General features: G+C 41.5%; 1 protein-coding gene across 3 annotated transcripts in view; it reads right to left on the reverse strand.

Annotated features, from left to right (window-relative positions):
* Nucleotides 1-23,595, reverse strand: part of LOC118534539 (uncharacterized) — a 260,521-nt gene that overhangs the window by 45,886 nt on the left and 191,040 nt on the right. For all 3 annotated transcript variants that reach the window (XR_013448790.1, XM_078074670.1, XM_078074669.1), the window contains one exon: nucleotides 20,176-20,348. Coding sequence is in view for 2 of the 3 variants with exons in the window: in XM_078074670.1 (XP_077930796.1) it covers nucleotides 20,309-20,348 (40 nt within the window). In the remaining variant the exon portion in view is untranslated. The remainder of the gene's footprint in view (nucleotides 1-20,175; nucleotides 20,349-23,595) is intronic.

Genomic DNA, 23,595 nt, shown 5'->3' on the forward strand with positions numbered 1-23,595 from the left:
CTTCACAGTGATAAACAATATGATTTTTCTGTTTCATTTGCATGTTTCCACCTGTGACAATCATGAACAACTAATGAAGAATTTGGGGATTCTGGACCCTGATCAAATATCACCAACAAAAATTAAAGAGAGAGGGGCCCCTGGGTGGCTCAGTAGGTTAAGCATCTGACTCTTGGTTTCGGCTCAGGTCATGATCTCAGGGTCCTGAGACTGAGCCTCCCACTGGGCTCCGTGCTCAGCAGGGAGTCTGCTGGAGAGTCTCCCTCTCCCTCCCCCTCTGCCCTCCCTGTGCTTGCACTCTTTCTCTCTCAATAAATAAAATCTATAAAAAATATTTTTTAAAAAATGAAAGAGATATGGTATCACACATATAAGAGCTGAAGAGAGCTCAGAGTATACTTCCGAGGTCTTTTCCATTTTATTGACTGTAGGACTGGAGTTTTTCTTAAATTGCATCTACTTGGCCACAGTCTACTCCCCCATATGTTGTGAGCTGTTTCCTCCAGTTCGTTTCTCTGAAAATTGATCATATCTGCTTCCTATATATCAAGAATGCTCTGATTTCCTTGTCTATGCATGGCTCCCTTTCTTCTTTCCCATGCCATTGGGGTTTATTCTTTTTCATAGCCCTTCTATCTCTTCGAGAAGTATTGAGGGGAGTCAGGGGGCATGCAGATGTGTCTACTCTGCCCATCCTTAGGAGCAGTTCCTCCCTCCACAGACTCCAGATTTGACTTTGTGAGGCACTGTTTTATCTACCAACGAAAAGAACCTTATTGATCCAATTCAAGGATGAGGAGAAATACATCTTTCCTCGCTATGGAAAGGCTTGAGGCCAGGGGAAATGACCTGTTCCTGAAGTCAGATTCACCAGCTAGGCTTGGGAAGTTCTTTTCCCTTCCCCTCACTCCCCATCTTTCTTCCTCCACATCCATATGACTGCCCTCACTCCCTGACATATGGCATATACTCACACTGCTTGTCCTAAAAGAAGGTTCCAGCTGGATTGGGGCTGGAAAGACCCCTGAATCATGCTGCTTATATTCCAGCAGAGAGCCAATTTCAAGATTCACCCTGGCTTACAAGCTGGATACTAAAAACTCTCTTAGCATGACATTTTGATGCTGAGTGAAAGATGCCTGTTTTCAGCAGAACAAGGCAAATGTTGAGAGAAAAGCCAGAAAGGACAGTAAAGCCATAGCTTCCAGGTCCCAGAACCAATATATATGAGAGAGAAAAAAATTACAGTCTATGAAGAGATACTTAAATCCTTCAGGGGTCAGGTTTATTCTATAAATCAAGAGAAATAACACAGATCACTAAAGGATCACAAAGAGCCCATGTGAGTTTTTTAGTTTTAATTCCCACATCTGATTCCCTTTGCACCCAGGGAAGCTGTTTAGTACTGACCTGACCAACCTGGAACCTACAGAGCCATTGAAAAAGTGAGGATGACCTCTTATCAGCACTTTATTACATGGAACCAGAAAGAAGTACCAACTTCAGATCTAGAACACAAGGTCTCAACCTTGGCTACACATTAGAATCATACCAATGCCCAGGCTTCCCCCAGATCAGTTACATTAAAATCTCTGTGGATGAAATCTGGTCGTTAATACTTTGAAAGGTCCTTGGATGATTTCAATGTGCAGCCGAAGTTGAGTGGGCAATCGTAAGGTGAATTTTGGGAAGAGCTTAAGAGTTAAAGGTCTGAGAAAAGGGAGAGCAACACAGGGTTAGATGTGCAGATGGGGGTCATCTGTTCTGTTTAAGGGGACAGGATGAAATGAACATTAGTGTTCTCTGAGCCTCTACTAAGAACCCCATATTGTTGTCCTCATCTTACCTCACTGAAGAGACACCGAGAGGTCCATTTGTAATTCATTCATTCCGTCTTCAAGCCACCATTTACTGATACCTACAATGTGCTTAGCACTGTGATGGACAGTGGAACCACAGTGATTAATGAGACCTAATCTTGTCTTCCAGAAGTCAATAATGTGGCAGGGAAACATATATAAACAACTAATTATGCCCACCAGATAAGTCTTCTATGGAAAAAATTTAAAACAGCCATTGGAGCAGTGGGAGGGAATGATACAATTAAATCTGACTTATGGTTGAAGAGAACCAGAAACCCCTCCAAAGGAAAGGAGATAATTGAGCCCATACTTTAATAGGAGTAGAAGTTTTCTAAATAGCCATGGAAGGTGGAACTTTCTAGGCAAGGAGACCAGAAAAAAACAAGGAGTCACACATATGAAGAGTTGATTTTGCAACTGTGTCAGAATGGCTATGACATAGGGTTTGAGGCAAAGGGTAGCAAGAGATAAGATTTAAGAAGTAAGATAGAACTCGGGGCGGAGCAAGATGGCGGAGGAGTAGGAGACCTGGATTTCGTCTCCTCTCAGGAATTCAGCTGGATAGGGATCAAACCATTCTGAACACCTACAAACTCAACAGGAGATCAAAGAAAAGAAGAGCAACAACTCTCTGAACAGAAAAGCGACCACTTTTTGGAAGGTAGGACGTGCGGAGAAGTGAATCCGAGGCGATATTCGGGAGGATAGACGGCGGGGGAGGGGCCTCCGACGGCCGCTTCTGGCAAGTGATAGAGCCACGGAGCACAAAGTCGGAACTTTTAGAAGTCTGCTCCGCTGAGGGACGTCACTCTGGTGGCGAAGTGGGGGGTGGAACCCTCGCGGGACAGTGTGGTCTCAGGACCCTCGGGGTCACAGAAAGACCGGGGGTGCCTGAGTGCGGCAGAGCTCCCAGGTAGCGGAGCAGGGAAGCCGGCTGCAGAGACGGAGCCCAGGCGCGGGCTCTCAGCTCGGGGTTGCTATAAACCGTGATCCGCGGCACAGTCGGGCCACTGCTCCTCCAGCAGGGACCCAACAAGCGGCAGATCCGGGGAGACTCACCTTCTTCCCCCGGGAGGAGAGGTGCGGGAGCACACCGCGGGGATCTGCTGGGTTTGGAGACTCCACCCGGGGTCGGGTGCCAGATAGAAAGGCGCGGTCACAGGCCGGGTGAGCGCGGAGTGCGGCCGGAGACCGGGGAGACGGGAGTGACTGACTGCTTTTCTCTGGGGGCTCGCTGAGGAGCGGGGCCCCGAGTTCTCGGCTCCGCCGGGGCGGAGACTGGGAGGCCACCATTTTCACTCTCCGCCTCCAAAGCTGTACGGAAAGCTTGCAGGGAACAAAAGCTCCGGAGAGCAAACCCGAGCAGATTACTTAGCCCGGACCGGCAAGGGCGGGGCAATTTTGCCTCCGGCAAAGACATTTGGGAACCACGGCAACAGGCCCCTCCCCCAGAAGATCAGCGAGAACAGCCAGCCAAGACCAAGTTTACTGATCAATGAGAACGGCAGAACTCCAGCGCTAGGGGAACACTGCACATAGAATTCATGGCTTTTTTACCATGATTCTTTAGTCTTTCAAAGTTAATTATTTTTTTTAACTGTCTTTTTTTCTTTTTTCCTTTTTTCTTTTTTTTTGAATTTTTCTTTTTCCCTTTTTCAACCAACATCTTATCAATCCCTTTTTTAAAAAAAAACATTTTTATTTTTCATTTAAAGTCATATTCTATCCCTTCATAGTAGTTACCCGTATTTTTGGCATATATATATATAAGTTGTTCTCTCTTTAAAATCTTGAGATAGTTTCTTCTAACAGATCAAAATATACTCTAAATCTCTAGTGTATGGTTTTTTTCTACTCCCCTGCCTGATCACATTCTCTCCCTTTTTTCTTTCTTTTTTTTTTTTTTTAATCCTCTTCTTTCTTTTTTCAAACAACTTATCAAATCCTTTTTTAAAATTTTTTATAATTTCCATCTTTACAGTCATATTCCATCCCTTCATCATATCAACCCTTATTTTTGTACATATATAAGTTTTTCTTTCTTTAAAATTTTGGGAGGGACTTTCTTTTAACAGACCAAAATACACCCAAAATCTAGTGTGTGGCACTGATCTATAATCCAGCCTGATCATATTTGATCACATTCTGTTTTTGTTTTGTTTTGTTCTGCTTTTGTTTGTTTTTATCTTTATCTTTTTCTTTTTTCTTTTTTTCTTTCCTTTTCTTTTTTCTCTCTTTCCCTTTCTTTTCCCACTGCTTCAGGTCTTTTCTGATTTGTTTAGAGTATATTTTCTGGGGACGTTGTTACCCTGCTAGCATTTTGTTCTCTCATTAATCTATTCTCCTCTGCACAAAATGACAAGACGGAAAAAATCACCTCAACAAAAAGAACAAGAGGTAGTACCGACTGCCAGGGACCTACTCAATACGGACATTAGTACGATGTCAGATCTAGAGTTCAGAATCATCACTTTAAAGATACTAGCTGGGCTTGAAAAAAACATGGAAGTTATTAGAGAAACCCTTTCTGGAGAAGTAAAAGAACTAAAATCGAACCAAGTAGAAATCAAAAAGGCTATTAATGAGGTGCAATCAAATATGGGGGCACTAACTGCTAGGATAAATGAGGCAGAAGAAAGAATCAGTGAGATAGAAGACCAAATGATGGAAAATAAAGAAGCTGAGAAAAAGAGAGATAAACAACTACTGGATCACGAGGGCAGAATTCGAGAAATAAACGATACCATAAGACGAAACAACATTAGAATAATTGGGATCCCAGAAGAAGAAGAAAGAGAGAGAGGGGCAGAAGGTATAATGGAGCAAATTATAGCAGAGAACTTCCCTAATTTGGGGAAGGAAACAGGCATCAAAATCCAGGAAGCACAGAGAACCCCTCTCAAAATCAATAAAAATAGGTCAACACCCCGACATCTAATAGTAAAACTTACGAGTCTCAGAGACAAAGAGAAAATCCTGAAAGCAGCTCGGGAGAAGAGATATGTAACCTACAATGGTAGAAACATTAGATTGGCAACAGACTTATCCACAGAGACCTGGCAGGCCAGAAAGGACTGGCAGGACATATTCAGAGCACTAAATGAGAAAAATATGCAGCCAAGAATACTATATCCAGCTAGGCTGTCATTGAAAATTGAAGGAGAGATAAAAAGCTTCCAGGACAAACAAAAACTAAAGGAATTTGCAAACACGAAACCAGCCCTACAACAAATATTGAAAGGGGTCCTCTAAGCAAAGAGAGAGCCTAAAAGCAACATAGACCAGAAAGGAACACAAACAATATACAGTAACAGTCACTTTACAGGCAATACAATGGCACTGAACTCCTATCTTTCAATAGTTACCCTGAATGTAAATGGGCTAAATGCCCCAATCAAAAGACACAGGCTATCAGATTGGATTAAAAAACAAGACCCATCGATATGCTGTCTGCAAGAGACTCATTTTAGACCCAAAGACACCCCCAGATTGAAAGTGAGGGGGTGGAAAACCATTTACCATGCTAATGGACACCAAAAGAAAGCTGGGGTGGCAATCCTTATATCAGACAAATTAGATTTTAAACCAAAGACTGTAATAAGAGATGAGGAAGGACACTATATCATACTTAAAGGGTCTATCCAACAAGAAGATCTAACAATTGTAAATATCTATGCCCCTAACATGGGAGCAGCCAATTATATAAGGCAATTAATAACAAAAGCAAAGAAACACATCGACAACAATACAATAATAGTGGGGGACTTTAACACCCCCCTCACTGAAATGGACAGATCGTCTAAGCAAAAGATCAACAAGGAAATAAAGACTTTAAATGACACACTGGACCAAATGGACTTCACAGACATATTCAGAACATTCCATCCCAAAGCAACAGAATACACATTCTTCTCTAGTGCCCACGGAACATTCTCCAGAATAGATCACATCCTAGGTCATAAATCAGGTCTCAACCGGTACCAGAAGATTGGGATCATCCCCTGCCTATTTTCAGACCACAATGCTTTGAAACTAGAACTCAATCACAAGAGGAAAGTCAGAAAGAACTCAAATACATGGAGGCTAAAGAGCATCCTACTGAAGAATGAATGGGTCAACCAGGAAATTAAAGAAGAATTAAAAAAATTCATGGAAACCAATGAAAATGAAAACACAACTATTCAAAATCTTTGGGATACAGCAAAGGCAGTCCTAAGAGGAAAGTATATAGCAATACAAGCCTTTCTCAAGAAACAAGAAAGGTCTCAAGTACACAACCTAACCCTACACCTAAAGGAGCTGGAGAAAGAACAGCAAATAAAGCCTAAACCCAGCAGGAGAAGAGAAATAATAAAGATCAGAGCAGAAATCAATGAAATAGAAACCAAAAGAACAGTAGAACAGATCAACGAAACTAGGAGCTGGTTCTTTGAAAGAATTAACAAGATTGATAAGCCCCTGGCCAGACTTATCAAAAAGAAAAGAGAAATGACCCAAATCAACAAAATCATGAATGAAAGAGGAGAAATCACAATCAACACCAAGGAAATACAAACAATTATAAGAACATATTATGAGCAACTCTATGCCAACAAATTAGATAACCTGGAAGTAATGGATGATTTCCTAGAGATGTATCAACTACCAAAACTGAACCAGGAAGAAATAGAACACCTGAACAGACCTATAACCACTAAGGAAATAGAAGCAGTCATCAAAAATCTCCCAAAACACAAAAGCCCAGGGCCAGATGGCTTCCCAGGGGAATTCTACCAAACATTTCAAGAAGAATTAATACCTATCCTTCTGAAACTGTTCCAAAAAATAGAAATGGAAGGAAAACTTCCAAACTCATTTTATGAGGCCAGCATTACCTTGATCCCAAAACCAGACAAAGACCCCATCAAAAAGGAGAATTACAGACCAATATCCCTGATGAACATGGATGCAAAAATTCTCACCAAAATACTAGCCAATAGGATCCAACAGTACATTAAAAGGATTATTCACCACGACCAAGTCGGATTTATCCCTGGGCTGCAAGGTTGGTTCAACATCCGCAAATCAATCAACGTGATACAATACATTAACAAAAGAAAAAACAAGAATCACATGATCCTCTCAATAGATACAGAAAAAGCATTTGACAAAGTACAGCATCCTTTCTTGATCAAAACTCTTCAGAGTATAGGGATAGAGGGTACATACCTCAATATCATAAAAGCCATCTATGAAAAACCTACAGCGAATATCATTCTCAATGGGGAAAAACTGAGAGCTTTCCCCCTAAGGTCAGGAACGCGGCAGGGATGTCCACTATCACCACTGCTATTCAACATAGTATTGGAAGTCCTAGCCACAGCAATCAGACAACAAAAAGAAATCAAAGGCATCCAAATTGGCAAAGAAGAAGTCAAACTCTCACTCTTTGCAGATGATATGATACTTTATGTGGAAAATCCCAAAGACTCCACCCCAAAACTGCTAGAACTCATACAGGAATTCAGTCAAGTGGCAGGATATAAAATCAATGCACAGAAGTCAGTGGCATTCCTATACACCAACAACAAGTCAGAAGAAAGAGAAATTAAGGAGTCGATCCCATTTACAATTGCACCCAAAACCATAAGATACCTAGGAATAAATCTAACCAAAGAGGCAAAGGATCTGTACTCAGAAAACTATAAAATACTCATGAAAGAAATTGAGGAAGACACAAAGAAATGGAAAAACGTTCCATGCTCATGGATTGGAAGAACAAATATTGTGAAGATGTCAATCCTACCTAGAGCAATCTACACATTCAATGCAATCCCCATCAAAATACCATCCACTTTTTTCAAAGAAATGGAACAAATAATCCTAAAATTTGTATGGAACCAGAAAAGACCCCGTATAGCCAGAGGAATGTTGAAAAAGAAAAGCAAAGCTGGCGGCATCACAATTCCAGACTTCCAGCTCTACTACAAAGCTGTCATCATCAAGACAGTATGGTACTGGCACAAAAACAGACACATAGATCAATGGAACAGAATAGAGAGCCCAGAAATGGACCCTCAACTCTATGGTCAACTAATCTTCGACAAAGCAGGAAAGAATGTCCAATGGAAAAAAGACAGTCTCTTCAACAAATGGTGTTGGGAAAATTGGACAGCCACATGCAGAAGAATGAAACTGGACCATTTCCTTACACCACACACAAAAATAGACTCCAAATGGTTGAAAGACCTCAATGTGAGACAGGAGTCCATCAAAATCCTAAAGGAGAACACAGGCAGCAACCTCTTCGACCTTAGCCGCAGCAACTTCTTCCTAGAAACATCGCCAAAGGCAAGGGAAGCAAGGGCAAAAATGAACTATTGGGACTTCATCAAGATAAAAAGCTTTTGCAAAGCAAAGGAAACAGTCAACAAAACCAAAAGACAACTGACACAATGGGAGAAGATATTTGCAAATGACATATCAGATAAAGGGCTAGTATCCAAAATCTATAAAGAACTCATCAAACTCAACACCAAAAGAACAAAAAATCCAATCAAGAAATGGGCAGAAGACATGAACAGACATTTCTCCAAAGAAGACATCCAAATGACCAACAGACACGTGAAAAAGTGTTCAATATCGCTCGGCATCAGGGAAATCCAAATCAAAACCTCAATGAGATACCACCTCACACCAGTCAGAATGGCTAAAATTAACAAGTCAGGAAATGACAGATGTTGGCGGGGATGCGGAGAAAGGGGAACCCTCCTACACTGTTGGTGGGAATGCAAGCTGGTGCAGCCACTCTGGAAAACAGTATGGAGGTTCCTCAAAAAGTTGAAAATAGAGCTACCATATGATCCAGCAATTGCACTACTGGGTATTTACCCCAAAGATACAAAAGTAGGGACCCGAAAGGCTACGTGCACCCCGATGTTTATAGCAGCAATGTCCACAATAGCCAAACTGTGGAAAGAGCCAAGATGTCCATCAACAGATGAATGGATAAAGAAGAGGTGGTATATATATACAATGGAATATTATGCAGCCATCAAAAGGAATAAGATCTTGCCATTTGCAACGACGTGGAAGGAACTGGAGGGTATTATGCTGAGCGAAATAAGTCAAACAGAGAAAGACATGTATCATATGACCTCACTGATATGAGGAATTCTTAATCTCAGGAAACAAACTGAGGGTTGCTGGAGTGGGGGGTGGGGTGGGAGGGATGGGGTGACTGGGTGATGGACACTGGGGAGGGTATGTGTTCTGGTAAGCGCTGTGAATTGTGCAGGACTGTTGAATCTCAGATCTGTACCTCTGAAACAAATAATGCAATATATGTTAAGAAAGAAAAAAAGAAGAAGAAGAATGTAGCAGGAGGGGAAGAATGAAGGGGGGAAATCGGAGGGGGAGAAGAACCATGAGAGACAATGGACTCTGAAAAACAAACTGAGGGTTCTAGAGGGGAGGGGGTTGGGAGGATGGGTTAGCCTGGTGATGGGTATTGAGGAGGGCACGTTCTGCATGGAGCACTGGGTGTTATGCACAAACAATGAATCATGGAACACTATATCTAAAACTAATGATGTAATGTATGGGGATTAACATAACAATAAAAAAATTAAAAAAAAAATTAAAAAAAAAATAAAAAATAAAAAATATAAAAATCCAAAAAAAAAAAAAAAAAAGAAGTAAGATAGAACTCAATTTTGAAAACTATTGCATTGAGGAGTTTGTGAGCAATGACAAATCAATTGTTGAAAAGTTTTTAAAAGGAGGGTGACACGAACAGATTGATGCATGTTTAGAAATCTCTTTTTATTATGGGTGGAGTTTGAGTGGGGAGATGGATACATGAAAAATCAGACATACCAATTAGCTTTCAGGGTTCTTTTTGTTTTTGTTTTTATAATAGTCCAGCTGTAAAATCTGTGCTAAATCAGTGACCATGTGAAAAGAATCAAGAGGGACTGACACAAAGGAGATTTCAGGGAAGTTATAACTTGGGCGTGAAATTAGCTATAATGAAGGAACGAATGAAGAAAATTGGATCTTTAGGTATCTAGCCTGAATGAATGGGTGACATGATTGACCAAAATGTGGAATAAAGGAGAAGGAACAAGGTAGGAGACAAGAGGATGGGTTCAGTTTTGACATGAAATTGCCCATTCGAAGTCCAACCATTGAAAGAAGAGCCTCAGCTGTTCTCTATAAATTATATAGAAAAATAGATCCCTGAGTTGCTCCAGGATGGACACACCAGAGAGCTCCTTGGGAAAGGATCCAGTTACTCTTCATGACAACAATTTAAAACTATAAATGATGATTTTCATGTACTCAAGGCCTCTGAATATCAATTTAGGATCAGTCATGAGGGTTTGTCAAAACCAAGGATTATAACCTCAAAGGGTTTGGGGGGCAAGGCAATTAGTGCAGGTCAGGTGAGGACTAGAGTAAATTAGAAATGTTAAGTCCTATCAAAAAGAGAAAGTCCTGGGGCGCCTAGGTGGCTCAGTCGGTTAAGCGTCTGCCTTTGGCTCAGGTCATGATCCCAAGGGTCCTGGGATTGAGTCCTGTGTAGGGCTCTCTGCTCAGCAGGAAGTCTGCTTCTCCCTCTGCCTCTACCCCTCCCCTCTGCCTGTGCTCTCTCTCTCTCAAATAAATAAATAAAATCTTAAAAAAAAAAAAAAGGGAGAAAGTCCTTATTTTGCTCCCAATGGTTGTTCTTTGCTTTAATAGAAGATCTGTGTTGTCAGATCCTGGAATGCTGTAAAAGAAATTGTATACTTATGGAAATGAATTTTTATGTAATCTCTCCCATTTTTACATGTTGTCAAGTAATTTATTTTTTTTTAAGATTTTATTTTTTATTTGACAGAGAGATAGAGAGAGAGCACAAGTAGGCAGAGTGGCAGGCAGAGGGAGAGGGAGAAGCAGGCTCTCTGCTGAGCAGGGAGCCAGACGTGGGGCTCGATCCCAGGACCCCAGGATCATGACCTGAGCCAAAGGCAGCCGCTTAACCGACTGAGCTACCCAGGCGCCCCTCAAGTAATTTATTTTTAAAAACACTGAGCTAGCCAATGAAATTCATCCATGACCCCTGGGCTTTAAACCTTCTTGAAACTCTAAGTTTATATATTTGGCTTATGTTATCACTTTGGGATAACTTTGTGAGAAGGAGCTCCAAAAGTTTCTTATAAAAGTAGCTCTTCTCATCGGCCTCAAATCTAATTCTTTCAAATCTCTCAGGGTCCTCCTTTATCCTGGGGCAGGAATTTAGGAACAAGGTCTTATTCAACCAATCTATGTCATTTGTCATTTTATTGTCTTCAGAAGGGCCCCTTCCGCCTTCTTGTTTCTGAACAAATATTACAGATCATTCATATGCATAGGACAGTAAGTCTATAGACACAGAAAAGTTTATATATAGAATTGGTATTATATTGGGCCATCTACAATGAGTATAATCTCCTCGCAGAAGAAACCAGAGCCAGATAGACAAAGCGCATTGCTCAAGGATCATAGGATGAGTTTCTGCCAGAGTAAATATGACAACTGGCTTTACTGAATCTCACTCCTCTGTCTCGCAAATGGCTGGGCTGAAAGCTCGTTGTATGTTTCATTCCTCTTTTCCTGGCTGTATCGGTTAGCTGTTGCCACATAAAAAACAACTACAAAATGTCAGTGTCATACCACACACAATAGGTAATTGTTTCTCATGCACGTGCCTACAGGTCAGCTAGGCCTCGGCTGTCTTCAGCTGCCCTCTCCTGGGCTTGGCTCCAGATTTCAGATCTGGCTCAAGTCATCTAGAGTTACTCTGCTCCCATTCTGGGGCCCCGGGTACCTGGGAGGAAGAACAATGGCTCCCAAGGAGCAAGCAAAAACACACGATGCTCTTAAAGCCTAGGCTCAGAATTCATGTGCTGTCATTTCCAACTACATTCCTCAGGCCAAAGCAAGCATTTGGCAAAGCCCCACATCTCTGTGGCATCAAATACATAACCCTGAAGAGATCACGGCTCCCACTAATTAAGGGAGTATCTTGTACCCAGCACTGCATCAAGCACCTTATAAACGTCATTAAATGCAATCTTCACGAGAACCCTATGTAGTACGTAAAATCACCTCCATTTTACAGGTAAAGAAATTGAGTCACAGAGAGATTAAACAAGTTGATGGATGCCACACACACATACTACTAATTGGCAGAATAAACTTTTAAAACAGATCATTTGTACACCTCACCACCATATAACTGAATCCTTTCTGTCTTCCATGCTCTGGAAGTTGTTGCCTATTTTCAGAAGTTCAATATATTTTTGAGTCTCAGGATTATGTTGGTCATATCAATAGTTGGTCCACATCTGTGTGTTAGACAGCAATGGTAATGGTCAAATCCTGGAAGGTCAAACCCCCATGGTTACAAGAACAAAAGGAATAGAGGAGAAAAGCAAACAAGACTGTAGGAGAAAGACAGGCTCCTTCCATGGCAGCAATCCTATTCCGTATGCTCCTAGACTGAAATTATGGCTAAGAATGTAAATGTAACTCTGTGTCAAAATAATAGTGTGCAACTATTGGGTGACATGTTAGCTGTTTTACCTTACAGCTTACCTTTGAGTTAGAACCATAAATAAGAGTGCACACTTTCCCCCCGTTTGAAACACAGCCCCAGAGACCATATAAATAACTAGAGCTGATTTAACTTGGGAGTTCAGATGGAGCAGACAAAGGGCCATGACATTAAGTCAAATGTCACTCTCTCTCCTTTGTACTAACACAGATTCCTAACCAGAAAGGGCAAGACCTGGCTGGCCATAAAAGGATATGTGATGAATTAGGTCCTGAGTCAGAGATCATTGATCCCTGTGATGTTCTTCTGATAATGAGGGATCCTAACCTTTCAATCAGCTGTTATTGTGCCCTAAATCTTAATGCTGTGTTTCTAATTTGGTCCACACTGAAAATTGTTGTTCTGATCATATTCAGGTTTACCAGACTATCCTCCTGAGACAGAGGAAATGCCTTAACCTGACAAAGACTTTTTCTTGAAACTAGAGTTCTGGACTTGAGTCTGCTCCATCCTCTCTACTAAGCATGGCCCTTCAGGGACCTGCTGATAGCCATGATTTTTGCTGTCCACCAGCCAAGACTGAACAATCACTGTGCTTTAATAAAGGATCTGCCTGGCCAATCAAAAGAAATTATATTTTTATGTAAATGCATTTTTAGTTAGACTCTCCCAGCTGGTACTTTGACGATGAGGGAAATTTAGGAGTACCTTCAAACACTCAATTAGCCACCATCAGAGGTCAGTAGAGAAAGGGTCTCAAGCTACCTAAGGCCAGACTCGTCAATATCAGCATCACTTTTTTTGGTATCTGCCACTGAGCACTGCCCCCTCCATGGCTAGTATGGAGCTCAGTAAAGAACCACGGTCTAGTCCAGGAGTCAGCAAATGACCTGGTGACCAAATTTGGCTCATTGCCTGTTTTTATAAATAAAGTTTTATTGAAACACATCCACATTCACTTGTTTATGTGTTGTCTACAGCTGCTTCTGTACTATAGCAGCAGAGTCAAGGAGTTGCAACAGAGACCATATGGTCTGCAAAGCCTAAAATATTTACAATCTGGCCCTTTGCAGAAAAAGTTTGCCAATCCTGGTCTAGTCCTTTGGATATCTAAAAAAAAGAGGTGCCCAGGTCCTTGAGCTGAGAATTATCTTCAGCACAGCTCACTGTCTCTCAATTTTTAGGGAAATATTCTATCTTATAATTGGGGTAGAGGTATTGTGAATTAATGTGTTTAAATCTCAGATATTATATCAGTTTTAAGATATACCCACCGATTGTATCTTTATATTATATATATGTTTATATTTTTTGACAATCTTTCCATCAAGAGGGAGAGTCTGTCCCCTCCTGTTGAATCTGGGCAGACTTGTAACTCACGTGTATCCAATAGAATGTGATAGAAGTAATGTGCTATGACTTATGAAGCAACAACTGAGAAAAAGATGGTGTAGTTTCCTTTTTAAAAATTTAAAAACAGGGGCGCCTGGGTGGCTCAGTTGGTTAAGCGACTGCCTTCGGCTCAGGTCATGATCCTGGAGTCCCGGGATCGAGTCCCGCATCGGGCTCCCTGCTCAGCGGGGAGTCTGCTTCTCCCTCTGACCCTCCTCCCTCTCATGCTCTCTGTCTCTCATTCTCTCTCAAATAAATAAATAAATAAATCTTTAAAAAAAAAAATAAAAAAAAAAAATAAATAAAAATTTAAAAACATTTTTTAATTTAAAATCAATTAATTAACATATAATGTATTACTGGTTTCAGAGGTACAGGTCTGTGATTCATCGGTCTTATATAAGACCCAGTGCTTATTACATCACATGTCCTCCTTAATGTCCATCACCCAGTTACCCCATACCTCCCCCCCTCCCATCTCCAGCAACCCTCAGTTTGTTTCCTATGATTAAGAGTCTCTTATGGTTTGTCTCCCTCTCTGGTTTCATCTTGTTTTATTTTTTCCTCCTTCTCCTTTTCCTCCTCTTCTCCTCCTTCCTCTCTTCTCCTCTCTTCTCCTCTCTTCCTCTCTTCTCCTTCCTCTGTTTTGTTTCTTAAATCCCACATATTGGTGAAATCATATGATAATTGTCTTTCTCTGATTGAGTTCTTTTGCTTAGCATAAAACCCTCTAGTTCCATCCATGTTGTTGCAAATGGCAAGATTTCATTTTTTGATGACTGAGTAAAATTCCATTATATATATGTATGTACCACATCTTTATCCATTCGTCTGTTGATGGACATCTAGGCTCTCTCTATAATTTGGCTATTGTGGACATTGCTGCTATGAACATTGGGGTGCAGGTGCCCCTTTGGATCACTATGTTTGTATCTTTGGGGTAAATACCCAGTGGTGCAATTGCTGGGTCATAGGGTAGCTCTATTTTCAACTTTTTGAGGAACCTCCACACTATTTTCCAGAGTGGCTGCAGCAGCTTGCATTCCCACCAACAGTGTAGGAGGGTTCCCCTTTCTCCGCATCCTCGCCAACATCTGTCGTGTCCTCACTTGTTAATTTTAGCCATTCTGACTGGTGTGAGGTGGTATCTCATTGTGGTTTTGATCTGTATTTCCCTGATGCTGAGAGATGTGGAGCATTTTTTCATAAGTCTACCGGCCGTTTGTATGTCTTCTTTGTAGAAATGTCTGTTCACGTCTTCTGCCCATTTCTTGACTAATTATTTGTTCTTTGGGTGTTAAGTTTGATAAGTTCTTTATAAGATGGTGTAATTTTCATCCTATTTGCTGAACACTTATATTGGAGTCTTGAGCCACCATTTAAGAAGTTGGACTGACTTGAGGCCACCATACTGTGAGGAAGCTGAAGTCACTTGGAGAGGCGAAAAAAAGTGAAACTTCATGCACGGCTGGTGGGAACATAAATTGGTGCAGCCACTGTGGAAAACAAGGGGGAGGTTCCCCAAAAAATTAAAAATAGAAGTACCATTTGATCCTGCAATTCCACTTCTGAGGATCTACCTGAAGGAAATGAAATCACCATCTCAAAGAGAGATTTGCAATCCACGTTCACTGCAGCATTATCTGCAATTAGCGAAGATATGAAAACAATCCAAGTGTCCATCAATAGATGACTGGATAAAGAAAACTTGGTGTACACACACACACACACACACACACACACACAAACTGGAATTATTATTTAGTCACAACAAAGAAGGAAATCCTGTCATTTGCAACAACATGGATGAACCCTGAGGATATTAAGCTAAGTGAAATAAATCAGAGAAAGACAAATACTGTATGGTCTCTTATATGTGGAATCTAAAAAAAAACAAACTCATAAAATCAGAGAGCAGACTGGTGGCTGCCAGGGACAGGATGCAGGGGTGGGAAATGGGTGAAGATAGTCAAAGTGTATAAACTTCCAGTTTTAAGATGAATAATTCTGTACAGCATGGTCATGACAGGTAACAATACTGTATTGTATCTTTGAAAGTTACTAAGAAAGTAAATCTTAGATGTTCTCACCACACACATACACACACAATTTGTAACTATGTAAGGTGATGAATGTGTTAACTAACTTTATTACAGTAATCATTTTGCAACATACACATATATCAAATCATTACATCGTTCACCTTAAACTTACACGATGTTATATGTCAATTATATCTAAATAAAGCTGGAAAAAAAGAAGAATGGCTCAAAGCATAGAACCAGAAGCCCAGAGGGTAAAGACAAGAACCATGAGAATAACTCTCAAGGTGTAAGACTGAATGCTAATCAAGGAACAGACATTTGCCTGGCTAGACGTCAGAAGAGCTACAGACCAGTAGCTGATATGTATCTCTTTCCCACACACATCTTTTTGAACGGGAATGGCTATTGTAGTTATTCTATCCTTAAATCACCTGTGTATTAGGTGTGTGGACAAGCAGATGACTTGTCTAAGTCTTTAGAGTCAAAGGAAGCATATTCAAGGAGCCATACCAAAGAGCCTCACCCACACCTGGACAGGATTTAGAGAACAAAATCTTAAAATCTGATGCCAACTCAAGCCAAACTCTTATCTGACAGGTAGCATCAGCTTCCAGTCATGTGGGGGAGGGCAACTTTGGAAAAAACAAAGCATTATGAAAAAGAACACGAATACTTGAAAAGGGGTCAAGAAAAATTATGGGAAAGTATACAGTCATGGAAATTAGATCTCAATGATGAGTTAGAATGGAGATGAGGAAGTATGCCAGACACCTCTGTCACTCAGCAAACGTAAAAGCAAGTTTTTCTTGCCCATGGTGACACCACCTGAGGTTGAAAATAGTATCAGACAATTTTCCTTGCTGCCTGAAGACCAACCAAAAGCTGACCTCACCTCACTTGCATCACATACTGAGATTGATCAATGAATTAAGTGGCCCAGATGCCACGTTTGTGTTCACTTTTTTAAATGACGGGAACAAAGAAATTGTTAGTGTCTCTACCTCGTGAGCTAGAGAACAGTATTTGGCCCTCCAGCTGGACAGTCTTGTCCTAGTCTGCCATACTCAGCCCTGCTCTGATCTCGGACTCAGTAGCACAGCAACAGAAGACAATGGAAGACAGAAACTGCCAGCTTGCCAAGTCTATCCCAAACTGGGGTCTATCCGAAAGGCTTGTACGGATTCCTTTTATAACAAGAATACTCTTACTCCCAAGTAGTGTCTCCTGTTGTTTACTACCAGTGGCAGGAAGATAAATCTGTTAGTTTTACTTCAGCAAACCCACAAGAGAAAGACCAAGCCCTTGTGACCTCGGAGGAAAGGACAAAAGGGCAGAAGCTAAGATCCAGACCTAATTAGCTGCCAGGTCACAGCCAGAGTTCCTCTTGTTGTGTTTAGACCATGCTACTTTCTGTCATCATTTCAGGATCAGCGGTGATTAAAGGCTAAGAATTAAAGCATCTTCAGCTCCACGCCCCTGTTGGGTTCCATTTTGCCAACCCCTTCCCTCGCCGCCTTCTGTAAAGCTGCTGGGACAAAGTGGGACCATCCTAGCAGGAATAGGATAATAATAGCAAAGAGGAAGTAGGATGAGGACATTTGAGGCCACTCTAAGTAATGAGACAATACTGGAGAAACCATTAGTTCCAGCAGAATCTTTGTCAATCCCATTGCCTGCCACAAGCCCGCTTCCCCAGGAGAACTGCAAGGATGAGCATCTGGCTTGCTGCTGTGAGCACAAGCAGAGCCCTGAAAATCCAGGAGGACCGGGAACTGTTAATGTTGATGATGATCACTATGAACTATGCGTGTCTGTTAAGGAGTGACAGTTCTCCGAAACCTAAACACCTTGTCATTTGCACACCTGAGACATGGGCCATTGTGAGCCGCACATGCAGTCTTACTGAATATCAAATTCTACATTTCAGGCACCAGCCTCTCAGGGGAACCCAACCAACACAGAAAACATCAATGCAAACACACGCACAGTTTGATTCAGTGGAAAAGCTTTCTGCAGGTACCGCAGAGTCAAGTAGTGCAGCCTCACCGGCAGGGCAGGGAATACAGAAACAGAGGCAGGGCACAGAGAAACTTTTAGCCAAGATGTTAAATGACCCAGGGAATTAATGGGGGGAAAGAAAATGAAGATGAGACAAGAAGAATCTCAAGAAGGAAGAGAACAGCTAAGGGAGGCGCACACAGAGAGGATGAAAAGAAAGGTAGTTCGTACTAGAGAAATAATGGGAAGAAGAAAACCTCTATCTTCCAAAACCACTGTCTTTTTATCAGGTAGCATCCTAATTATTTGTTTACATCTCTGATCTTGCCTCAAATTCGAGACAGGAAAACTGCCTAGATCGCCATTATAGCTCTCACAGCGTTAGCAAGATTCTTGGAGTAGATGTTTAATAAAGATGAATATAAAGAAGGGACAGAGGGAAGAGGGAAACTAGTCTAAAGAGCTGAAGGCTGAATGCTCAATGTTCTTCTTCAGTATTTAAATTTGTTCTCTGTCTCTCTCCGTCTCCACCTCATCCCTCACCCAAATCAAGAGCCTGGGGAGCATCCATAATTTCTCCCTCTTCCTCGACCCAATTCTCCATCTCCACTACTGACTCTGCATCCCAATATTACCTGTGTCCAATACTTCTTTCCCACCCTTGGCATCTCTGGCCTAAATGATTGTACAATGGCTTCATAAGTCCATTTCCCTCCTGGGCTGCTAGTGTGATCATGGCCAAAACAGGAAATAAATTACATCCTTTATTTTTTAAGTGATATTTTGATAAATTATTGAAATGATTATTATTTTCAGTAATTAAAATAAAGAGAAATTTTTTTGGCTTAGAAATACCTTTATTTTATGAAGCTGCAGATCATTGCCTAAAGGTTTTTTTTATTAAACCACTTATTAAAAAATGTTGACAATTCTTAGGGGAAAAAAGCTGTAAATGTTTCTCATTAAGTCAGAGTTACACACAGGTTATATTTATAATATATATTTGTATATTTATAATTTAGAGAGAAAATGTAGGGAACAGCAAAGCAAGAGCTGCTTCACTTAGATCTGATACTTATTTCCCACAAATAGTTATTTCTTGGCAGAAGGGGTTAAACAGAACCATCCTTGCTTGAAATTCTATGATGGCTCCTTATCACCTACAGGGCAAACAAGGCCAGGTGTGTCCTGGTTAGTGGACACCATCAGGGCTCGGCCCATATCCCCTTGAATCCCTTCCAGTATTTCTGGGTTCCTATCTCCCCCACTCTCCCCAGCTTCTGTATGCTTTGCATCTAAGGGCCCACACCTTAGACTCTCTCTAGAGGACCGCTCTGCACAAATGGAGCCTTTTTGCCCACAAGTACAGAGAATCAAAAGTCAAGGCAGCCTATTGACTCATTGAAATAAGAGTAGGAAAACCCAGCTCCCTTGCCTCAAGTAAGGACCAGCTGTGAGGTGTAACGTACAATCCAGAGTTGCTCTGCTGATCAAGTTGAGGTTAGGACTTTGCCTAAAATCACACTCTTCAGGTGCACCTGGGTGGCTCAGTCAGTTAAGTGTCTGGCTCTTGGTTTTGGCTCAGGTCATGATCTCAGAGTCATGAAATCTAGCCTTGTGTTGGGCTCCGCGCTCAGCGGAGAGTCTGCTTGAGATTCTCTCTCCCTCTGCCCACCCCACTCGTGTGCTCTCTCTCAAATAAATAAATAAATCTTTAAGAAAAATCTTTTTTAAAAAATCACACCCTGGGGTGCCTGGGTGGCTCAGTCGTTAAGCGTCTGCCTTCGGCTCAGGTCATGATCCTAGGGTCCTGGGATTGAGCCCCGCATCGGGCTCCCTGCTCTGCGGGAAGCCTGCTTCTCCCTCTCCCACTCCCCCTACTTGTGTTCCCTCTCTCGCTGTGTCTCTGTCTGTCAAATAAATAAATAAAATCTTTTTTTTTTTTTTTTTTAAAGAATTTATTTATTTATTTATTTATTTATTTGAGAGAGAGTGAGAGAGAGAGAGAGAGAGAGCACAAGACGGGGGAGCGGGAGAGGGAGAAGCAGACTCCCTGCTGAGCAGGGAGCCCGATGTGGGACTCGATCCCGGGACTCCAGGATCATGACCTGAGCCGAAGGCAGTCGCTTAACCAACTGAGCCACCCAGGCGCCAAATAAATAAAATCTTAAAAAAAAAAAAAAAAATCACACCCTTCCTGGGTATATTATTTATCTATTGGTGCATAGCCAATTCCCTCAAAACTTAATGGCTTAAGACAACAAACACTTATTATCTCACACAGTATCTGAGGGTAAGGAATCTGGGAGCAACTTACCTGGCTGTAGGCAGGTTGTCAGCTGGGGATGCACCCATCTGATGCAGATGGCGAATCTGCTTCCAAGATCACTCACATGGCTGTTGGCAGGAAGCTTCAGGTCCTTGCCAGATGGGCCTCTCTCTAGGGCTGCTCACATGACATGGCAGCTCTCTTCTCCCAAGGCAAATGATCTAAGAGAAGGAGAGAGCCAGCCAGTGAGCAAGAGAGCCCCAAAACAGAACCAAATCTCAGAAGGGACATGCCATCACTTCTGCTACATGGTATTTGTCACATAGATCAGTCAGTATGATGTGGGACAGGATAGCAAAAACAGATACCAGCCAGTGGAGGTCACTGGGGGGCCCTCTTGGACCCTAGCAACCACAGTTGGCTTCCTGGCTTCTCCACCCTGCTTCTCCCATTCTCTAATCAGATTTTTCTAGGAGCACTTCTCTGCCCCCAACAAGTTTTACTGAGATATAATATATTGATATACAGCACAGTTTAAGTTGAATAGCGTGACTGGACTTACATATATCATGAAATGATTAGCTCAGTAAATTTAGTTAACATCCATCATCTCATATGGATACAAAAAAGAGAAAAAGAAAAAAAATTTTTTTCTTAATGAGAACTCTTAGGATTTATACTCCTTGACAAAGTCTGTTTGCCTACAGCAGTGTTAGCTACAGTCATCATGTTGTACGTTGTTACATGCTCAGGACTTACTTATCTTATAACTGGAAGTTTGGACCTTTGACCACCATTCCTCCAGTTCCCTCACTCCCACCCACCTGCCTCTGGTAACCACAACTCTGATCTCTTTCTGTGAGTCTGGCTTTTGGTTTTGTTTTTAGAAAGTGAACTCATATAGCATTTGTCTCTATCTGACTTATTTTAATTAGCTTAATGCTCTCAAGGTCCATCTATATTGTCACAAATGGAGGATTTCCTCCTTTTCATGGCTGAATAATGTTCCACTGTGTTTATACACCACATCTTATTTATCCATTCCTCTGTTATTTCCATGTCTTGGCTATTGTAACTAATGCTGCAATGAACAGAGGGGTGCAGATATCTCTTCAAGACCCCGTTTTCAACTCCTTTGTATATAGAATCAACAATGGAATGGCTGGTTCATATGGTAGGTCTATTGTTAATTTGGGGGGGAAACTCCATGCTGTTTCCCATTATGGCTGTACCAGTTTACATTCCCACCAATAGCGCAGAAGGGTTCCCTTTACTCTACATCCACACCAGCATTTGCTATCTCTTGACTTTTTGATGATGGCCATGCTAACAGGCATGTGGTGATAACTCATTATGGTTTTGATTTGCATTTTTTCTAATAATTAGTGATGTTGAGCATCTTTTCAAGTATTTGTTGGCCATTCGTATATTTTCTTTGGACAAATGTCTATTCAGGTCTTTCACTTATTTTAAAATTGGATTATTTGTGTTTGTTTTGTTATTGAGTTGTGTGTAAGTTTTTTAAATATATTTTGGATATTAACCTCTTTTATTGGATACATGGTTTGCAAATATTTTTTTTCCATTGGGAGCCCTTCTCCTTCTTCTTCTCCTTCTTCTGCTTCTTCTTCTGCTTTTGCTTCTATATGGAGCACTTCTTAATGAATCACTTGCATCTGAATCCGGGTTTCATGGATTGCTTCTGTGGAACTCAACGCAAGTCTGCGAAGTCCTCCATGATGTGGCCTTTCCCAGCTTCTAACTTCATCTCTTGCCAACACATGCTTCTCCCTTGATGCAGCAACAACATTGAAAGGATGCTTGAAATCTACCTGTACCTGGCATGTGATCTCTCTCTGCCTTTATTCAGAGTCTTCATCATCTTTTTATCTCTATCACTTGCTACCATTAGATATTTGTCGAATGAATGAATGAGTGCATACATCCTAAAGTACTCTCTGCCCTTAATTGGCTACCAGACAGAGGAAAGCCATGAGGCTTTGTTCCATCACCATGGGCAAGTGTGAGGACTCCAACATGTCTTCCAAATTCTGGGAAAGGAAAATAAAGAACTACATTCATTTATTCAGTCATCAAATATTTATTGGAAGCTTACTGTGCACTTGACACTTCCTAAAGCACTGGACATACCGCACTGGAACAAAGAGACTCAAAGTCTACCTCCAGGGTTTACATTCTAGTGGAAGAAACAGTAACAGCCAGAAAGTATGGAGTGTCACCATGTCCCAGGCACTGTGCTAGACAGATATAGATACACATATGGATATAGATATAAACAGATGTATCACTTCATTTAATTCTCACACAACCCTATGAGGTAGGTCTCATTATTTTCATTTTGTAAATAAGGAGAATAATACACAGACCATAAATAGTGGACCTGGAATTTGAACCCAGGTAGTAATGCTAAAGAAAAAATCATTCATGACACTTGTTAAAAACTGTAAGGTGGACTCTTTTCAGGGGGACCACTACGATGGGGGTTTTGTGGTAGAGAAAAGAGATGGGGCTCAACCTCAGATACAAGAGCAAGTAGAGATTGGCTGCCAAGGATCAGGGTAGGGGTCAGTGGATGGGAAATTATAAAAAGGAAGCGTCAGGGGTAAGAAAAATTCTGCTAAACCAACTACACAGGATTTTCGCTGAAGGCAGGCCAAGGTGATAAGATATGAAGGGTAGGGGAATAAGGAATTTGATCAGATGTCAAGGGTTGTCAGATACCAAGGCGGGGTGGGGGAGGTGAGGAATCTGATCAGATATCAAAGGTAGGCCATTCTCACTCAACTGACCCAGCAGAATTCTTGCTAAAATTGGACTAAATGGGCCAAGGACAGAGCCCAAGGGCAAGACCTCATCAGAAAGAGGACTCAGAAGAGCCAGGCTAGAGTTAGGTCCAGGAGAGTCTTTCAGTAGCATATTCTAGAACCCGTATTCTTGTCTACTCTAGTCAGAGAGTGGGAACTGCCTTGACGGGAAGTGCTAACTACAGAGTTCTTTGCTTATCTGGGTTTTCTTATCCCTACAATAGGCTCTACTTTAAAACTCTGGAAAAGGAAAACAGTGAAACTCTGCTAATACCTTGCTTACCTAAAAAAATACTGCCACTTTGAGCTGGAATGGATGTGAGAGGTAAGGCAGTGGAGAGTGAACAATTGAAGGGAGAGCTGGGAGTTGGGTCTGAGCTGTGGTCCTGTCTATGTCCTCATCTGCTTGATAAGGGCTGAGCAATATGGTTCCAAGATCTTTCCTCAATTCCCTCCACATGACCTTAATGGTCTAGCCTTAAGATTTCACCACCTTTGTGGCATGTAACTGTGCATCATATTTATCAGACTGCATACCTCATTTCCCCTGCTCGACAGTTCTGTGTGCAGTGAGTGCTCTTGTACACACCATTATACATCCTATACACCATGCCATCTTGGGCATGTCTTACGGTAGAGCATG

This window comes from Halichoerus grypus, chromosome 6, assembly GCF_964656455.1.
Source record: "Halichoerus grypus chromosome 6, mHalGry1.hap1.1, whole genome shotgun sequence".
Taxonomy (NCBI): domain Eukaryota; kingdom Metazoa; phylum Chordata; class Mammalia; order Carnivora; family Phocidae; genus Halichoerus; species Halichoerus grypus.